This window comes from Vigna angularis, chromosome 1, assembly GCF_016808095.1.
Source record: "Vigna angularis cultivar LongXiaoDou No.4 chromosome 1, ASM1680809v1, whole genome shotgun sequence".
NCBI classification, from domain to species: Eukaryota; Viridiplantae; Streptophyta; class Magnoliopsida; order Fabales; family Fabaceae; genus Vigna; species Vigna angularis.
In genome coordinates, this window is record NC_068970.1 from 11,902,094 (window position 1) to 11,920,445 (window position 18,352).

Here is an 18,352-nt window from a genome sequence, read left to right on the forward strand (position 1 = left end):
TAAAAACATAATTATATATATATATATATATATATATATATATATATATTAAAAATAAAAAAATTGACCAAAAAATAATATAAATTATTTATTAAATTAAAAATATTTTATTAATGGATTAGATTTTTTTTAATTCTTAAATTCTAATACAAAATTAAATTTTATAATTGAGCTAAATTGATTATATTTATTATTTTTACCAAAGTTATATATTGATATTGATTGAATATCCAAGAGCAAAAGTAATATTAACTTATGATGATTGCATTAAAACATTAGAAGTCAATTAATTTTTACGTATAACATATTCGTGAAAACAAAACTCACTTTTTTTTTTAATATATATCCGTTATTATCTTTAGGAGCGGTGTACACTGGAAATTGGAATGGTTAATAATATTTGTGTTTTAACTACTTTCCTATAATATTTGTGTTTTATACTTTTAAGTAATTACTTAAAATTATCTTACAAACAAATTTAACAGTATTTAACTATCTAACTGTGTGTAATAATTTACAACTAAATAAATAATATTTACATTATATCAATATTATTTAAATTTAAACATATAACTCTCTATCCGTTCATAAAATATATACATATTGTCTAAAATTAAATATAAAAAGAAAAGTGTTGTGAAAACAAATACAATAATAATATAAAAACATATTGTTTTGTGGTGGTGTATTTTTAGTATCATAATACATATTTTAATCGTGTCATGATACATGATTTTTAACATGTGTATTAAGAATGATTGAAATATAAAATATTGATAAATAAAAATTATAAAGGTAATTGATTTTGACAAAGCAGCATCACTCTAAGCTTGTTTGCTATATAACTAAGGAGTTAATGGACACTAAGAACCCACCGCAGGTCTTAAACAAAGGATAAGGAATACAAACTCTTTTAGCTGTTGGGACGGCAAAGGGACTACAATTTTTGCCCAAGGATTTAATCATATTTATAGGTTTGTAAAGGATGAAAGATCTCTTGAACTTCTTCACAAAACACAGTTAGAAGGTGTTCCTCTTGCTCTATGTCAGTTTCAATGAAGATTACTTGCATGGATAGGACCTATGCTCAGGTTATATGATCACGAAGAAAGCTAAAGTCTATAATGCCATTCTACAGCATTTGTGCCAAGTTTATAATGACAAACATCTCCAACACACTCCTCCATGTTGTTACAAAAATTGGGAACTCACAAAATACAACGTAACCCATATGTATGGCTTTGAGTTGGTAGTGGATAACATTTATTTGAAGTATAATTTTTTAGGGTTGCTCGCCAAATCAAAAACTTGAATTTCTATGAGGAATTTTGTTGAGAGGGACAAGGAAAACTCTAGCTAGGAGTCTATTTAGTAAACTTTCAACAATTTTTCTATTAAGAATCTTCTATGCATTACACAACTAGCAATTTAGGTGGTTCCACTTACACCATCCTTCCTTGAAAGCCCAAAGAAGCTCAACCTTCTTATGCCCAAGTGCAAAAATCAACTAACAACACCATGTTCCAGCACGTGATCAAATCGAAATTCAGATAACCAAGTACAAAAAGAGTCTAGTGCACAGTCGAAATTCAGCAAGAAAAGTTTGGTATCCCATTGTTCGAACACAAGAAATAATCCATCGACTAGTCACTATAACAACTTGGCAAATTGACTTGAGTTTAAAAAAAAAGGTTTGATCCTGATAGCACAAGAATAACCTGACAACCCAGCACAAGACAAACTCAACATTACACCTTGTTCACTCCTTGACAAGTGTACCGAATCGCTAAAGTAATATAAAATGGTAAGTCTAAATATCGTTTTCCAAGAGACTCATGTAATACTAAATAATTGTACGATTAACAACTCATCTAGACTAAAGAATAATACAATAATCTACACTGTGTGCATGCAGATAAATTTACAAAGAATAATGGTGGACTTTGGTAGTTGGACACACTTAGAAGTGGATAAAGGTAAAAAATGGTCTGGAATGGGATTACTAAGGATAGATTTCACTGGCTTCACTCTCGTGCACACACAAACTCACCTCCTCTCCATAAAATACTAATGTCAATTCACTAAAACACTTTAGCATTAATCCCTTGGAAGCTTAGGTTCCTCATCAAGCATCGATCCCTTGATCACTCAACCAACAAACCTGCATTAAGACCTAAGGTTTAGCATAACTAGTGAGTCATGTTTCATCCCTATATACAAGCTCTCACTAGGTCTCTTGTTTCAACTCTAGGGTTCAATAGATTGTTCTCAAAAGCTAACGAATCCACAAATCAAGTCATCAATGTCCACATTACATGCAAGCATTAAGAGCGAAAGAAAGAAACTACCATTTAATGGAAGAGGCATGTATGTAATGAAAACATTCACAAGATACAAAAGAGTTCAATAAGTACATCTACTCCCAATAAGATGGGTTTGGCTCTCATTTTCATAGAGAACCTCAAGCTTACAAAATGACCATGGAAGAAGATGGAGAAACCAAAAGGAAGAAGTGTCTCCACAAGCCTTAATAGCCCTCAAAGCTCTTCTTTGAGTGAAATCGCGTTTCCAAATCACTAAAGACCTTCTCTTGTGAAATAAGAAGAAATAAGGCAAAACTTGTTATGTAAGCATCTCGTTGCCCAGCTTATAGTGTTTGTCGGTCAATGGAGGTCTTCAAAAACACCAGAGTTGTTTTCTAGAGTGAACTCGCCCAGCCACATGATTTGGGCGCTCTGCGATTACTCGCCTAAGGACAAGGAGGTGGCGCCAATGCTAGTGCCCCTAGACCTGAAGAACTCCCTTTTTTATGTTTTTTCTTGCATCTTTGGGTTGGTGGGCTCCACAGTTTGGTAGATGTTATTTATGAAGTAATCTAAACTTATACATATTTAAGTCATATTTATATATTATAACTAAATTTCATTAGTTTGTCATGTTGATTATTGTTTATCCTTTTGTTATTATTATTAGACTGTTACTATATTTTTCAGATAAGTATTATTCTAATAGGGACATAGGCCCACACCCCATGTTGATCCTATAAATATAGCAGTAACTCTCAAGGGATAGTTACTTCACACTTAATACTTGATAATCACTCTCATATAATATATCATAACTCTCTTATTAATTTGTGCGTCACAGAATCTTTGTTGGTAGATCTTTCCCTTTCACCAACTAGGAGACTCTCTCCAAATAGAATGAGCTATCAAAGCATTGTTACGATCTTGCCATTTATCCACAAAGTCCACGTTCAAGATATGAATAAAACAAACGCTCAATGAAACGATAGTTAGAACTTCACTTTACACACATAAACTATAGTCAGACTCTAGTAAAATAAAAAGTTCAAATTAACCATATTTAAATAAATCAAAACAAACTCAAACTAATTTGTAAAAGTAAATGAATTTGTTGAAATATATTATTAAATTATGATAAATTAATTGAATTCACGCATCATAAATTTTTTTTATCCATAGTCACACATAAAATTTAGAATGATAGTCATCGCATACACAACACGGAGGCAAGAAAGAAACTGGAAATTAAAAGATAAGATAAAAAACAATTACAAGAAAGTACCTTAATATAACGGTATAAATAATTTTACAAAAAGGGTTTAAAAAAATAATAGTTATTTTAAGTAAAAAAGTTAAGAAATTAATTATTGATTTGACATTTTATTATACTTAAAAGCTCCTCCAAAGGTCCTAACATGAATATTTCAAGATATAAATATGTGCTCCATAATATTCACTTAAACATAAAGTATGCCAGGTGTAAAGAAGAATTCAATTATTTTTGTAAAAGTTAAAATTTTATTATTTTTAATATCTATAAAAATTAAAAAAGCTTTTAACAAAAATTTAAAGCATTGATAAAAAAAAGTGTTGTTTTCCCTTATTCCAAATAATACTATATCACAAATCCCACCCACTCTTTTAATGTGTAAGTTTAAGGCAAAATTAACACGTGATTTCTTCTCCCTACACTTCCAATCACTTGTTCACACACCTCCAAATTTTCATATAATGCCAAAATTACCCATCTGACACAGGATAAAAGTTTTTTTTTTAACTTTTTTTTCTCTATCTCCTCTATTATGATTACGTGCACCCACCACCTACCACATTTACTTTCTTCCAATTTTTACAAACCCTAGCGCCCCACGAAGAAAGCGATAGGGAAGATAAAAGCACAAGAATGAAGCAATTAACTTATGAACTTGGGGGGCAGAAAGAATAAATACACGCGTAACATTAAGTGACAATTTACTACTTACCTAAATTTCCTTTACATTTACTGGAGACTAAAATTGTCCACTTGAAAATGTAGAGAGAAGGGTTTGAGGTGTAGGAAGAAGCATTTCTTAACACCCATATTTAAACCTTATTTGTTCTATTGTTCATTATATAATTATAAAGTGTAATAAATAATATTAATAATATATTGGAAAATGAATACTGTGTATTAAAAAAATTTCCTAATCAAATTAGATAATATTTTAAAAAATTAATTAAATTCAACAAAGTAATCTTCGTATTTTCTTTTAAAAAATTATTTAAATTGAAGATGTGAAAATTGTGAAATGGTATATACGATATATATGGCAAAATCATGCAAAAAGCTACTCGTGAGAAAACTTTATTGGATTCGACTGCGTCAACGACGTGTTACGTTTTGGGAAATGATTTTTAGCATCTTTAGACAAATGAAGATTTGAAAGTTATACCATTAAATCCTTCACGGACATATATCTAACAAAAAGTTCGGTGAAATAAAAATAAAATTATAGAAAATATAAATAACCCAAAAATTAACCTTATTATTGAAGCTTAAAACAAAGACAAAATAATATTATTTATAACTCTATTTTACTATTTTACCACCGTTTGATATTTGTTTTATGGTGTTTGTCAATGTTAAAAAAAAGAAAATTTTAAAATATGTTTCGAAGGAGTGTTAAAAATGTCAATATTGTGGAAGGTGTTGTTGAGAAGGTAAAAAGTTAAGAAAGTAATTTGAAGAAGTGTTTCTGAAAAATAAAAATTTAATCAGGGGAGTATTTTTCATAAGGAAAAAATTAGCAGAATGGTGTTTGAAGTTTTAAAATTTATACTAGGTTCCAAAGAATAAGACGAAGATTATGCAGTCGATTTCACGTGACATTTCTAGCTAACCAAATAGAATTCAAGCGTTTCAGTTATACCAACGAAATTGACGTTCGGCTGATTCTCGTAGGCGTGGGATGGTGATGGTGATGCAACCAAATAACCAATTCCTCTTCACAGAAACACAAATCTTAATTCACACAAAACATCACAGAATCAATCTACGCGCATATCGAATCATCATCACAACGTTGTTGCTGATTCCTAAGAATTTAAACAAAATAACATATCTTACCTTCATGTCTTAAAAACTCAAAGTTGATAAACAAGAAAAAGATAAAAATAACGAGAAATGATGTAAAACGAGACTGAGACATCATATGCAAGTGTACATTGATATTCACTCAAGCACTATTGCAGGTGTGGAATTCTGTGGGGAATTCCAGAAGATGTCTTTAAGCGCAGGACGAAGCTGCTTGCTGCAGAACTGGTTGTACTCCAGGGTATCTCCATTGTCCTTCTTCACTTCCACCACCATAAAGGACGGTGTCACGGCGTAAATATCCGCCGCAATAGCCAGCTTTCCCTTCCTCCCACGCTCCTGCCCCTGAAGCCTTACCTTCGTCTCGCTACTTTTCACGTCGAACTTCCCCGCCTTCGCCACCTCCTCCAGCCGCGATATCACGCTGCTGGGCGTCCCCGCCGTCGCGAACCTCATCTCCTCCCTCTTCTTCTCCTCAAACAGGGGCGACAAATCGAACCCCTCCGACAACGATATTATGTGAAACGCGTTCATGGTGGCAGGCCTCTCACACATCTCCTCCAAATCCACCTTCGCCACCTCCTCCACCTTCCTCGGCACCGGTTTCTTAAACCAGGAAGACTCCATGACTTTACTGATACTAATCCGGGAATTCGGGTTGGGGTCGAGGAGTCTGGTAACAAGCCTTCGCGCCTCCACGGAAAACCAAGGTGGACACTTGAAGTCTCCTCTGTAAATTTTCTTATACATGGCAACCAAATTATCATCCTGAAAGGGTAGAAACCCTGCCAGGAGGACGTAGAGGATGACCCCACACGACCATATGTCAGCCTTGGCACCGTCGTAACCTTTCTTCGCTATGACCTCCGGCGACACGTACGCGGGCGTGCCACACGTGGTGTGCAGCAGCCCATCCTCCTTGAGGTGGTCGGAGAAGGCGGTGAGTCCGAAGTCGGAGACCTTGAGGTTGCCGTGTTCGTCGAGGAGGAGGTTCTCCGGCTTGAGGTCGCGGTGGTAGACTCCGCGGCTGTGGCAGAAGTCGACCGCGGAGATCAACTGCTGGAAGTAGAGTCTGGCGACGTCCTCCTTCAACCGACCTTTGGATACCTTGTTGAAGAGCTCTCCGCCGCGCACGAGTTCCATGGCGATGTAGATCTTGGACTTGCTGGCCATGACTTCGTGGAGTTCGACGATGTTGGAGTGTTTCACCATTTTCATCACCGAGATCTCCCTCTTTACCTGCTCCATCATCCCAACCTTTATCACCTTCTCCTTCCCCACCACCTTCATGGCCACGTGCTGCCCCGTCTTAAGATTCCGCGCGTGGTACACCTTCGCGAACGTTCCATGCCCCAACACCCTACCCAGCTCGTACTTCCCGTGAAGCAACGTCGATTGTCCCTCGCCCACACCTTTCTCTTTCTCTTTCTCTTTCTCTTTCTCTTTCTCACTCATCCTTACTCAATCAACACTATAACAATAACAATAATAAAACTATCCTATACAGCAGAAATTAGGGTTTGTTTGATATTGAAATTGGGAATTTCGAAAATGGATGAGAAAATAGCTAGTAACTACCCGTCTTCGACATGTTTCCGATGGCAATGTCTGCCGGAGGTTCTTCTTTTGGCAGGGCCACCTGCCTCAGACGGAGTGAACCAATGTATTCTCATTTCTCTGCATTCCCTTCTCTGCAGTTGCCACCACTGATAAATCCCTATCTCTATCACTCACTCAATAATTGTTTCTTCTCAACTCAATTCTTTTCAGCTTCCTCAATACAGTGCTTCCTCTTCAATTTATAGCGCTCATTTAGATCTGACGGTCCACAATACCAACACGTGTATGGACCATTCTGCCACTCCATCATGGACTTGTCTTTTCCATTTCGCCCACTCAATCAAACCACACCACACCAGATGCCACTGTTTAAGCAAATCAAGTCACACCGTCCGATCCATCCATCAATCTCGAGGTTCCTCTTCTATTTTTATCTTATTCTTTTAACATTTCTTAATTCTCATTAAATTTATTTTTTCTAATTAATTGTGAAAGGTATTTCTCTCACAATTATTATGGTCAGGTGTGTGTGAGCACACAGGGCCCCTCTGTGCCTCTGTCTTTGTGGCCGTAACAAACTTCGTAGTTAGGACCTTGCTTAATCAATGGTCACGGATCATCCTGCCATGATCAATCTCATTACTGCATTTCCATAACAAACAAAAAAATCACGTCACTAAATTAATATTTCTTTTATACAAATATATTACTTTACTTAATACCATTAATTATCTCTCCTTGAAAAGATAGATTTATTATGTGTCTTCTTATGACTCGCCTTAATTTCCGTCGAAAAAATATCTTAACCTAACAAAATATTATATTTGAACACCTTTTCTAATTACTTTTTTGAGAAAAAAAATTAAGAGAAAAAAATTATTTTTATAAATTAAAATTCATTTCTGTACAAGCAGTAGAGAAACCGTATGAGAAAATTTATGCAGATTGATCCATACATTAACCAGATTTTACAATGATAATTTCTTTCTCTTTTTTAACAGAGTACTTCATTGGAAAAAATATGTTACTTTTATAATTTACTCACTTAACTTTTGAGTTTTTTTTTTTAAATAACAAAAGCTATCTTAATTAATATTCAATGTAGAAATAATTATAATTATTTTTCAATTTATTTCTCAAGTAATTCGAGACAGAAATGGTTCAATTACTTTCAATATGTAACTGTGGTTATTTTAAGGCCTTAGCTAATGGAGTATGTGGACAAAAATAACATAAATTTATGTAAAATATAATTTGATTTCTTCGTAATATATTAAAATATAAAATAATGAGATTTTTGGCATATTAATTTAAATTTTAAACATGAATGTGGCAAGTTATAAATGATTTTATACTAGAAAGTTATTAACATTTTAATTTATAATTTCTTTTTTATGTCTCCATGTACTTTAATACTGTTGAATGTATCCTGTCATAATTTCATTAAAATAAATATCTTTTAGGTAAGCTTCATTCTCACGTGTTTATTTTTTAACATAATTAATTTGGTCTAGACAGTGTTGAAATTTCTCAATATAATTTTTCAAATTATTTCAACGTATCTGTATACAGTATTTGTCAATGATACTGAAATTAAAAAAAGAGGAACGGTCATACAGACTAACCAGTCCTCTCTCTATATATAATAAATTATTTATAATTATATGCCTGGTTTTAATTTCAAACTGTTATAGAAAAAGGACAAAAATTAAATTTAATGATTTGTATTGACTGTTATAGATATTAATTAAATACATACTCTATAGGAATGGTAATATCTTACAGATCTAATCTGAGGTGGTCAAGTGTATTTTTACGAAAACAAATTAATAAAAAATAATAATAAATAATGGGATGATAATAGAGACCTCTTAATTCTATTTTACCCGTATCAAACTGTATCATTTTATAATAAATTATTACGGGGCTTTAATTAAATAATTGTATACATGTGTGAAATAATCTATAATTTATATAAGATATTTAACATATTCAATATTTATCACTCTTTTTATATAATATTATTGAAAGAGAAAATTTTAACTCAGTTACATTATAACAAAAATAGTATGAAGAAATAATTAAGATGAAAAAAATATGGAAATTAGAGTTTTAGAGGTAATAGAGTATTTTAAATAATAAGATTTGATTATTTTAATGTTAAAAAGTTATAAATATAAATAAATTTATGTAAACGAATTTTATTATTTAAAATTATATCATCTTTTTAGATTTTTGTTATTATAGTTTTCTACTCTCTCTAAGATATTTGACTTCTTGTCTCTATGTTTCAATATCACAAAATGCATGAGTAGTCTTTGATACGAGGTATTTAAATCTAACCGATTAATCTCTATAAAAAAGTAAGTTGATTTATGTGTTTTTGCTTACTTTTTGTGTTTTTCATGCATGTAAGTTACCTTAGCTTGCATGTGACATTCAAGTTTTCAATAAGAATCTTTATTGATGGTTTTAGTATCTCTTAATCATGTTTTTGTTGTTGGTAGGAGCAAATAGAGTATTATATGCTTGTGGAGCTGTCTTAGGATCATCCTGAGTTTTTGGTCATGTGTCAGGTAAAAGAAGTTAGACTGTGTGTAAGTTTTAGTGTGCGTAAGTTGGATATTATTGATTGAATTTGGTATGTTGAACATGATTGTTGTTTTGTGTTGAATTGTATAGTGTGTTAAATTGCTTAAACTGAGTGTTGGTTGTACTTGGATTGTGGTGATTGAGAAAACTGAGGATTTGGTCATTAGATCGAGTTGGTGTTCATTATGACATTAAAAATTGTGTTTTTAACCAAGCATTAAGTTAGGAATACTAATTTGATCTCCCTAGTTTCCTAAATTATAGATTTGAAGTTGAAATTTTTTGATATGGCGTTGAACGAGATTGATGTGACATTGAGCACTAGTTTGACATTTCAAGTTTGAAAGCATTTTAGGTCCAAATCGTTGAGCGCCACTTTCAAGTGATCATTTTTGCAAATGATCTGGGATTGAGTGGTGATAGGACACTATTGGACTTCACTTTTTAATATAGGTTTAGAACCATTTTAAGTCCAGTTTGTTAAACGACAACATGGTTTCATCGAGTAACAACATGATCTCGTTGAGTGAACTATTTTATAATAATTAAGCGAACCATTTTACAAAAAGAATGACGTTATCATCAGATCATATCATTACATGCTTTTCGTTGATTTCTTTGGGATTAATCATTATCAATCTTTTATAATATATATTTATATATAAATATATATGTGTGTCTTAGGGATGAAAATATTAACTTCAGTGAGTAATGGATAATAACCTATTTAACAAAATATAAATATTACTATGAGTGCATATCTACATTAAATATGTATATTTATGAGTTATAAGATTTTATATATGATGAGTTAATATATTATATGTTTTAAATTGTTGTATGTAGATTTTTTTTAACACTAATTTACCTTATTATTTTTCTTTCTCATGTTTTTTATCTAGTCTTTTGTATTCGACTTGTTTAAGTTTTTATGTTATGTACATAAAATATTAGTATAGTTATTATTGTAGATAATAAATATTTTGTATAATTTCTATGTATATATGTTATACAATACCAAAATTCATAATGTTTTGTTTAATAGTTTATATTATTATATAAAATGTTACATGAGATACATTAACAAGATAATAATAAATCATGAATATGATAATAAAGACCCTTTTTATTTTATTCCAATAGTATCAAACTGTATCATTTTGGTAATAAATTATTATAGCTGTGTTAATTAAATAATTGTATTAAGTTATCGTATACATGTGCGTATAAATTGTAATCAATCAATAGATGTATTCTACCAATTTTTTAACTTATCATTTTCTTCGGTGAATTTCTTTAGGTTATCTATTTTATAAGTATCTCCCCATATGTTTGTACCATGCATCAGACTTCTTTATTTATTTATATATATATATATATATATATATATATATATATATATATATATTATTAGGCTATACTTCCCTTCTTTATACCACAAATAAAACACTAATGGTAAAAATTAATGTTTTAATAGAATTTAGTATGATAATTAACGAACTGAAAGAATAATTATATTAATATATTTCTATAGAATATGTATGAGTTTGTTTGATTCTCTCAACACCTATTAAATTTAATCATATTTTTATCACAGTAATTTAGGTATTTTTCAGTAAATTCAAAAATATACTAGTAATCTTATTATTTTTAATCCAAAATTGATTTCAATAAGAGATATATATATGTATCAAACCTGCAATAGTTCAGCAGATATATCATTGTATCGAATACATTGTTTATAAAACGGTTACTAATTACTAGCAGTTCGGTTAACCCCAAATCTAAAATATGTAGTTAAAGATATTGGATATGCTTTTTATAAGAAATCGACCGGATTTTAAGGTAAGTTTGTTTATATTTTATTGGATATGTGTCAGTTTAAGGTTCATGAGGTAAATTATAAATATAAGGTCAGGGACAACAATCAGTACGTTCCATTCACATTCTACTCACGCTCAACTACTCTCAAATACTCAACAGTGAAGCACAATTAACTAAACATTCAATTAAGAGCAAAAGCTCTTCAAACCGCTCCTAACTTGAGCGTCGGGGTGCCTTGTGCAGGTATCTCCCCCCTCTGTCAAGAAGGAGACCGTGCGGTCCCACAGAAGGTCGAGCGGTCGTAGAGGAGCGAGCGGCTCTGATTGAAGGAAAGCGAGCGACTTCGACAATTCAGGCGTTCGGAGGCAAGGAGAAAACATTTTGGCGTTCAGTGTGGGGCCGGGGGCATCCCTTATGACCACAAGGAACCAGACAAGGATGCAGTCTCACCATCAACATCAACAAGCTTCTACGACTTTACAAATAATTATTTTGATATAGATTCATTTTATTATTTAATTTACATGATTTAATTTAAATATCTTAATTCCATATTATAATATTGTTCAAGATTTATTAAGGACTCAATGATGCACTCACCACTTAGCCAAATTTGGCATCAAGTGTTCAACCATGTCATATTAGGGCATTCGGCCTCGTAGGTATTAGGTCGTTCGACCTCACAGGAATTCAGCCATTCGGCCTCAACTATTAAGTCGTTCGGCCTCACAGGTATTCGGCCCTTTGGCCTCAACTATTAGGCCATTCGACCTCACAGGTATTAGGCCATTCGGCCTCACAGGTATTCGACCTTTCGACCTCAACTATTAGGTCATTCGGCCTTACATGTACTCGGCCAATTGACCTTACAGGGTCGTCCACAAAACTTAGGGAACGTTCCAAACCGAACTCCCACGTTCAAAACCGAACGGCAAAGACAGTCCCCCATTGACTATAAATCAAAGACAGTCCCCCATGGACTATAAATCAAAGACAGTCCCCGATGGACTATAAATCAAAGACAGTCCCCCATGGACTATAAATCGAACGGAAAATACAGTCCCCCATGGACTATAAACCGAGCGGTAAAGACAGTCCCCCATGGCCGAACGGAAAATACAGTCCCCCATGGACTATAAACCGAACGGTAAATATAGTCCCTAGATGAAGGCTCACTCACAGGTATTCAACCCTTCGGCTTCCCAGGTATTCGGCCATTCGGCCTCACATGTATTCGGAAATTCGGCCTCAGGTATTTGGTCATTCGGCCTCAGGTATTTGGCCATTCGGCCTCAACTGCTCGGCCTTCCATGGCTTCAAGTGTTCAAACATTCGGTCATCCGACTTCATAACCCAAATTATTTAATGTTAATTGGTTGACTACATTTTTCTAACCACATGCGGATTCAAATTATTTTTCCTCTTCAGTACAGGTGACAACATCCTACGCACAAACCGTCCGGCCTCTTCCAAGCTCATAAGTCCTATAGTTAATCATAGCTAAAAGCCGAACGATTAACTCGGACTTAGGGGGCATGTATTGGATACAGTGTTTACCGAACGATTACTAATTATTAGCCGTTCGGTCAACACCAAATCTAAAATATCTAGTTAAAGATATTGGATATACTGTTTATGAGAAACCGACCGGATTTTAAGGTAAGTTTGTTTATATTTTATTGGGCCTGTGTCAGTTTAGGGTCCATGAGGTAAATTATAAATGTAAGGTCAGGACCAACAGCCGGGTACGTTCCATTTACATTTTACTCACGCTCAACTACTCTCAAATACTCAACAGTGAAAACAATTCACTAAAGATTCAATTAAGAGCAAAAGCTCTTCAAACCACTCCTAACTTGAGCGTCGGAGTGCCTTGTGCAGGTACCTCCCCCCTCTATCAAGAAGGAGACTGTGCGGTCCCCACTGAAGGTCGAGCGGTCGTAGAGGAGCGAGCGGCTCGGATTGAAGGAAAGCGAGCGACTTCGACAATTCAGGCATTCGGAGGCAAGAAGAATACGTCAAAAGGTTAGTGTCTCGATCCCACAAAATATCTACCGAAATAATCATGACGCGTGAGTTTGTAAATTTTCCAACATGAATTTATTTGTTATGGATGAAAAAAATAAAACTTAAAATTTATTTTCATTCTCAAATATGTGTTTCACTTAAAAAGAAATTAAATTGAAATGAAAATTGTTGTTCTTATTTGATTCCCAGTAAATGAAAAACTGGTCGACAAGCAAAGGATGGTTCCAACTGTTTCTCTCAGAACCTTCATTTGTATTGCCGAATGGCTTAGGTTACTGTAGTCAAAGGTTGTGTTTATTATGTTATTTACTTTTTGTGAGTTTTTCTTGTATTAATGAATCATTAGTAAATCTTGATAAAAGATTTAATGTTGTCTTAAATTTAAAATCTTAAGTTAATAAGTTTGTGATTTTTTTTTCTTTTAATATATTGTTCATTTTACCAATCTATACCAAATATATAGGATTCTTAACTCCACGCTTAATTTTTTTTATAGTCTTATTTTTTTCAACATTTTTTAGGAATTTTTGCTTAGATAAAAGTATATAAGAGAAAAAATTTGTTTGTTATCACTCTTTTGCTTAGATGCATTTTTGTTTGAACTATAATTGTCATTTATGTTTTTTTTTCGAACAAAATTATCTCGTTTGAGTAAAAATAAACTAAATACAAAATATGCAAAATTATATATAAAAAAAAAACTACACTATCTAGAATCAAGTAAAATGTCTTATAACATTTTTATCAATAAATAAACATCATTATATACAGATTTTACAATTTATAACATCAATATAGTATTATAATCTCAAAAATGTTATCTTCAAATGATTATTCAATATTCAAGTTCAACATTTGAAGAAATACAATGTTGCTTAATGACTTGATGCATATTCCAACAATTTTCAAAAACACTATATTTCATCAATGTGGTTTCTTGAGTAATATGGTTGTTGCTTATTTAAACAAGTTTTAGAAGCGTAATGCATTATAGTCAGACCTTAATGTTTGAGTGACAATTTTTCCACTTAAACATTGAATGTTTTAATAGAGGTAGAAATTTCCTATCATCTATTTTGTTTAAGTTTTAAATTATAATTTAAGTGACATGTTTAATTACTGGAACATTCATTTTTACACTTAAAAACACTAAATTGTACATACAATTATTACTTACTACCTAAACATTGCTTTATCATTTAAGAGATATAAGTTTTAATTCAAAACATTTCATATTTCAATTATTATTTTTAATCATCATTATACTAATTAATCCAAAATAATAAATATACATATCAAGAATGGTCATAGCTCATTTTTAACTAAACTGGAATACTCTAATTTAATTAAAATACACCCATTGTATACAGTTATACCTTAAATTCAGATATTTTCACTTTAATTCAATTTAAGGATGCATATCACAGGCAATTTACTACAAAAATGAATAGATACAACCTAATTAATTATCATTATGATTACATGTTACAATAACGTATAAATTAACATCTGAAACTAACAAAATAATATTAATAAAAATATACATTTTTTATAAAAAAATTATAGATTATTTATAAACTTTTCATTTTTATAATTTTTTATTCTTTATCTATTTAAAATTATACTCATAAAGAAATTTCATATATTAAAAATCCAATCAAGTTTTTTAGAATCTACTCTGATTAGATTCATTTATGCTAAATAGTCAAGTTTTTATGATTTTAAAATAAAAATAGACCAAATTTGAACCATATTTTTTTGATTTTGAAATGATAGAACTGTGTGGGCCCCTCTATTTATTACACAGAGCCAAATGCTGCAACAGCACGCATGTATTCCAACATTGTCACTTCTACTTCTTTTGTCATTTTCTTAAATCACTTTATTTAAATTTAAAATTTAGATTGATGTCCTTTTTTAAATAAACGACTTTTGAAAATTATTTAATTTAACATAAGATAAATTTTGTATTAAAAAATATAAAACTATTTACTATTAAACTAAACAAGCTAAACAAATATACAATAAAAAAACTATTTTAAAAAATTAAAGGAATCAACATAAATTAACAGACTCAATATCATTGCAAGATTTAAATAAGAAGATTTTTTTTCAATAAAAAGAAAACTTTTGACATGTTTATCTCTAGTGTTTGGTAACCTAGAGAAACGTGTTTTCTCAACAACATTGGTCCTTTGACACAAGACCACCTTTTTATTTTTTATTTTGTTGAATCTAGGATTTAATAAAATAAAAAAATGAAAATAAAATGTCATGTCAATAATATAATATAGTTATTATTTATTTATTTTATCATCAATTTATTTATTAAATTATTAAAATGGTTAAATGATAAAGTTAAAAAGAAAGGAGAAAAATAGTGAGTTCAATTTTCTCATTAATAAAATAGTAACAATTAACATTTTTTTAAAGGGAAGGAAATTAATAATTTTTTTCATATTATCTGGTGTGAAGTTATTATTTCTCTCTTTAATTAATTTCTTTTTCAACTCCTTTTTTCTTTTTTGAAAAAAGATATTAACTATTTAGTTAGAGAAAATAGAAGAAAAGACATATATTAGTTAATAAGTCAAATACAGATGGATATAAATAACAATTATGTTCTTTTGTTAATCAAACAACAAAATAATTATAAGAAAATAAATAAATATTTTAAATACTTAATTGAATAAAAAAATGTTTGTAAGAACTTGATTAAATATACTTAAATTTATAGATTCTTAAAATTGAATTAAGTCTTAATTTTAGAAAACAATAATTTAATAAAACTGTTTAACAAGTATTCTATAAATTATTTCATAAAAAAAATCATTTTAGTTTATAGGAAAAAAAAATTATGCGTATACTTTATTTTTTTTTACTTATACTGAAAAATAGTTATTTTTATCCTTTGTCATGGGTGAATTTGGAAGTTTTGTGGACAATGACCAGACATAGTCTTTGTCTTCACCTATAATGTTGATAGCGGTCCAGGCTCACGTTCTCCAGTGACACGTGTTTTGATTAGATTAAGGAATAAAAGAAATTAATGAAAAAAAAGACGAAAAACAGTAAAAAAAAAAAGCTTTGCAGATGAGTAAATATAAGAAATATGAAAAATATTTCTATGGTAAGTTTTTTTAAAGGGAAAAAATGTTTATTTGTTAATTAAGAAATTATTTTTACTAAACATGAAATAAAAAATAATTTTTTTAAATATTAAGTTGCTAAGAAATAAAAAAACAAAAGGTCTAAATTTGTACAATGTTACTATAAAATGTATGTGCATATATATATATATATATATATATATATATATATATATATATATATATATATATATATATATATATATATATATATATATATATATATATATATATATATATATATATATATATATATATATATATATATATATATATATATATATATATATATATATATTGGAACGGGACCAAAATTAGGAATGGAGAAACATGTGAATAATTCTTAAAAAGTTTCAGATAAATGACAGAATGTTTTGCATTTTTTTTTACCATGATGTTGCTATTAAGAAATATTCTTCCACTGATAAGATAATCAAATTTCAATAATGTTTCTTCTTTATTACTCAGAGGAACAAAAGGAATTGGAAATTTTGTGCAACTTTAATAATAACTTCGTTTGTTATATTTGTTTATTCAATATGGGACTTACATTTAACTCTTTTGTGTCCCTTGTATTTTAAAGGTCGAGATTTTTAATGATATATATGGACCTCCACTTCCAACACCTAACAATCTTATCAAACTTATAAAGAGAATATTCTAAAAGAAAATCACAAAGCTTAATTGGTTTTAATGATGTCTAAGATATAGAACAGGTGTTTATGTTGTAGTTATGTGATCAATAATAGGTAGTAACCAAACATTTGTAGAATAATTGTGTTGCATATGATGATGGGAAAGTAATGATGTGAAATGATAAATTGAGTGACATGTGTGTTTGTCTTCATAGTTGACAGTGGTCAAGGCTTATGTTTTCACTTATTTTGTAAATTAGAGTAACAAGTGGTTGAGGATGTTCTTTCTAACCACACATGCATTGTCTACCACTCTTATCTTCCTTTTCATCATAATATGTTAACCACCAATTTAACTTTTAAAGCTACCTCCCATAATTTACAAAATTACATTCTGGACTCAATAAAAAACAAAAAAAAAAAAGTTTTTTCTCACACTAACTTAGATTTTAAAATCAAAATAAAAACAATCATCTCTCGATTATTCGATAGTAATTTATCAGATTAAAAAATCATAAGTAAATTTTTAACGTTATAATTGTTAGAAGGATAATGATATTTTAACAATATTTTAATATTATCTATGTATCATTCTGTGATTGGTCCATATTGGTGTTTATGATTATTATTATTGATTGTGAAGTAATTTTAGACCAATCACAGAATAACATATAAATAATTTTAAAATGTTGTCAAAATATCATTATTCTTATTAGAATTATGTAACATTATGATAGAAAATCCTGAGAAGGGAAGTTGATGATATAATGTTAGAATTAGGAGAGTGGGTAACCCCAACATTGGGCCAACATTAGGCATAATTAGTACACTTTCCACGTGCCATACCCATACGGATTTGACGTAGGATTCCAAATTCTTGGCTATTCAACACTTGAAATGAAATTGTATTTGATTTTGAGGTAGAAGTAATGGGAAGTTTGGATTGGTTTTGCAATGTAAAGAATAAAGAGGAAGAGAGGTTGTGAAAGAATGTGGCATGTGGATGTGCATGTGGTTGTTTAGATTGTTAAGGCACAGCACACATGCATGCATGGGAGAAACTTTATCTTGCTTCAGTTTCTTATCTCTTGTCTATTCATTGCACATTTTTAAGCTACAATTCTTTCTCTGCTATAAAGTTGTGAATTGTATGTCTTATGTGTAGAATTCTTTTAAATGATATGT

The 18,352-nt window shown here is 30.6% G+C and overlaps 1 protein-coding gene across 1 annotated transcript; it reads right to left on the reverse strand.

Moving 5' to 3' along the window:
- Nucleotides 1-5,290: 5,290 nt before the first annotated feature.
- LOC108321114 (CBL-interacting serine/threonine-protein kinase 6) lies at nucleotides 5,291-7,159 on the reverse strand. The gene has a single exon (XM_017552765.2). The coding sequence runs from the start codon at nucleotides 6,832-6,834 to the stop codon at nucleotides 5,518-5,520; it is 1,317 nt and encodes a 438-aa protein (XP_017408254.1). The 5' UTR covers nucleotides 6,835-7,159; the 3' UTR covers nucleotides 5,291-5,517.
- Between the last annotated feature and the right edge of the window lie 11,193 nt (nucleotides 7,160-18,352).